The sequence below is a fragment of the Carlito syrichta genome, unplaced genomic scaffold (genome assembly GCF_000164805.1).
Source record: "Carlito syrichta isolate Samal-C Ts95f unplaced genomic scaffold, Tarsius_syrichta-2.0.1 Scaffold302336, whole genome shotgun sequence".
NCBI lineage: Eukaryota > Metazoa > Chordata > Mammalia > Primates > Tarsiidae > Carlito > Carlito syrichta.
The window spans coordinates 153089-156227 of NW_007246432.1; the positions used below are offsets into that span (position 1 = coordinate 153089).

The 3139-nt window shown below is 42.7% G+C and overlaps 1 protein-coding gene across 1 annotated transcript in view; it reads left to right on the forward strand.

The window, feature by feature from the left end:
- SNRNP40 (small nuclear ribonucleoprotein U5 subunit 40) overlaps positions 1 to 2565 on the forward strand; it is a 45899-nt gene extending 43334 nt beyond the window's left edge. The window contains exons 9-10 of the mRNA XM_008056383.1: positions 1189 to 1292; positions 2014 to 2565. Coding sequence (XP_008054574.1) covers positions 1189 to 1292; positions 2014 to 2063 — 154 coding nt within the window. The 3' untranslated portion in view covers positions 2064 to 2565. The remainder of the gene's footprint in view (positions 1 to 1188; positions 1293 to 2013) is intronic.
- Positions 2566 to 3139: the final 574 nt, after the last annotated feature.

The window sequence follows — 3139 nt, forward strand, 5'->3', positions numbered from 1 at the left end:
TTAAAAAAAAAAAAAGAAGTTCAACTGAATCTACAACCTGGGCTTCCAACCTGCTATGAGTTGGCCTACGTTTTAGACATTCCCAGATGATTATAAGGTTAACTGTAGTTAATTATACTAGTTACTTTTTTTTTTTTTTTTTGAGTTGGAGTCTCACTCTGTCGCCCAGACTGGAGTGCCGTGGCCGCTCCCGGCCACCGCAACCTCGACCTGCTGGGCTCTGGCAATCCTTCCGCCTCAGCCTTCCAAGTAGCCGGAATTACAGGCGCGTGCTACCACGCCCAGCTAATTTTTTTGATTTATTGTAGAGATGAGGTCTCGCTGCCCAGGCGGGTCTCGAACCCACGGGCTCAGGCAATCCACTCACCTCAGCCTCCCAAAGGCGCGGGATTACAGGCTGAGCCACCGAGCCCGGCTATACTAGTTACTTTTTGAAGAAGGTTTTTGTGTGGGGTCTGCAGAAAAAGCTGTTTCTTCTGCATGGTCTTTCCCATTTCAGAAACCTGTGTTTGAAAATACCAATAATACTTATATTTTTAGCTATTCTTATTTCTCCATTCATCTGCTGGAGTGCAGGGTTCTTGTCCTGCTCAAATTCTATATTCCTAGTTACTAAAAGCCAGAATACAGTTCAGTAAACATGACGTAAGTAAATAATTGCTGCAGCCGGGTGCAGTGGCTCACACCTGTATTCCAGCACTTCAGGAGGTGAGGCAAGAGAATTGCCTTAGTCCAGGTGTTTGAGACCAGTCTGGGCAACTTGGCAAGACCTTGACTCTACAGTTAATCAAAAAATTAGCCAAGGCTGGGCTCGGTGGCTCAGCCTGTAATCCCAGTACTTTGGGAGGTCGAGGCGAGTAGATTGCCTGAACCCACAGGTTCCAGACCAGCCTGGGCAACTTGGCAAGACCTTGTCTCTACAGTAAATCAAATATTAGCTGGGTGTGATAGCCCACACCTGTAGCTCCCACTACTTGGAAGACTGAGGTGGAAGGATCGCCAGAGCCCAGCAGGTCGACACTGGGGTGGCCATGAGTGTACCACTGCACTCCAGCCTGGGTGACAGAGTGAGACTCAAACTCAATTAAAAAAATTGTTGCTTCCATTTCCCTTAAAAAACCATGCCTCTGCTCTACCTATGCCTCTGCTCTAGGAAGCCTTACCCTTGCTCTTCATGATACTTTGCAGGTTTGTGTATGTGTGGGATACTACAAGCAGGAGAATACTGTATAAGCTGCCTGGTCATGCTGGCTCCATCAATGAAGTGGCTTTCCATCCTGACGAGCCCATCAGTAAGTCTGTCCTAACTATGAGAAAAGAGAAACTGGGAATCTCCCCAGAGGGACCCTGGGAATACAGAGTCAAAAGTGGGTGTCTGTTTGAATTTCCAAGCAAGCAGTCTTTATGAGTATCAGTGACAGTCTCACCATTGTTGTCATAAGTGGTGAGAGTAAGAGCAGTGCTCATTTTCATCTCAATCTCAGAGGGAGGTTGGTTACTCTGTTTAGTTCTTTTGAATTTACTTGCTTCAAGTCTGTGCTTCAGTGATGTGTTTGAATAAAGCAATGGTGTTTCTTTATATATAAATGGCAACTAAAATTTTTTTGGCTGACTGTATCAAATAATTTAAGCCTTGAGTTTAGGGAGAAAATGTAGCTTCACTGCTAAATATAACAAGCAGAAGCACATTTATAAAATGACTGGCATAGACATAGATTTTTCTCTTCTAGAACAACTGGGAAGTTCTTTTTCTTGGGGTTTGACTGACAAAGAACATCAGGATTTAGAGCCTCATAATGTATTTCCCATAGCACAGTCACCCTCATGGTTTTGAGAAGAGTTAGATTGAAAAACTAGGCTACAATTTCCTGTGGATGGTGTTTAGGAGGGGAATTTAAGCTAAATCCAATTGCTCTTTTATACCAAAATTGGCTCTTGACACAAGAGCCCTTGAGCACCAAGTCTCCTTGAGCCTTCATTATTTCCAGCTATCTTCTGTCCTTTTTATCTCAGTTCTCTCAGCATCCAGTGACAAGAGACTGTATATGGGAGAGATTCAGTGAAAATATGGAACGGAAGACTCCAAGGCTGCTTGACTTTGAGACCTCAGACTGCATAAGTGACATCAAATGTTGCCCAGGCTAGCATCATCCCTTCAGATGACCATCACTAGCAAGAAAGAGAGGAGCCAGTGGCCAAATTCCAAAAGCCACTTCTATCCCATTTCACCAGGATAATTAAGGCAAGCTCCCAGTGGCCTCTAAAAACCACCTGCCAGATTTCAGGGACTGTTTTGGTAGGATTTTTTTAGTTTGTTTGTTTGGGTGGGTTTTGTTTTGTTTTTTTCCTTTTTAAAAAATAAATAAATAATAAGTTTTCTCCAAAGGGACAGATACTGATTTGTTTGTAGTTCCCTGGTTTCTAATCCAGGCTGAATGTGACAAATTTGTTGGTTGGGTGTCTTTTTTTTTTTTTTGATTCAGTAACTGGCTTGTATGATATTTTCTTTCTGTGTTTCTCTGAGTCATTTTGTATTAAAAGCCAAATAGATGCCTTTTTGCAAGAGCCATGTGGATTGGATTTATTGCTATCTTTTCTCTGAGGCTTGATTGCTACACATCAAGAGTAGAGCATGATGTAGCTAGGGGATACAATCCATTTAAACTTCGAGAAACTGTTCGATTGGATTCACCCCAACCTTCTGTGTTTTTAGGTTTACTCACTCCCATGAAATTCCCAGGGAATCATTACTTATCAGTAACAAATACTCTTCTCCTACTAGAAGCCAAGCAGCCAAGAGGAGAGATGGTCTTAAAGACAGCTTTTTGTATTTGCACACAACCTTTGATGAACAGTCTATTTTTACTTTGCCTCCTGCCAAAAAAAACTTTTCTGAGTAGCAGTCCCTACAATCAGGCAGTCTCGGCTGGTAGAAATGATGCTCGTGGGAATGCTGCATCAAACTCAACTCAAATGGAATATGAGAATGTTTTGGCGTGACTTGGCCATGACATTATATGAGACTTTTATTCTGTTTACCTGTCTGTCTTTGTATAAACAGATAAGAACATTAAAAAATGCTATGTGGGGTGGTCTCAGTGGCTTAGCCTGTAATCCCAGCACTTTGGGAGGCCGAGGC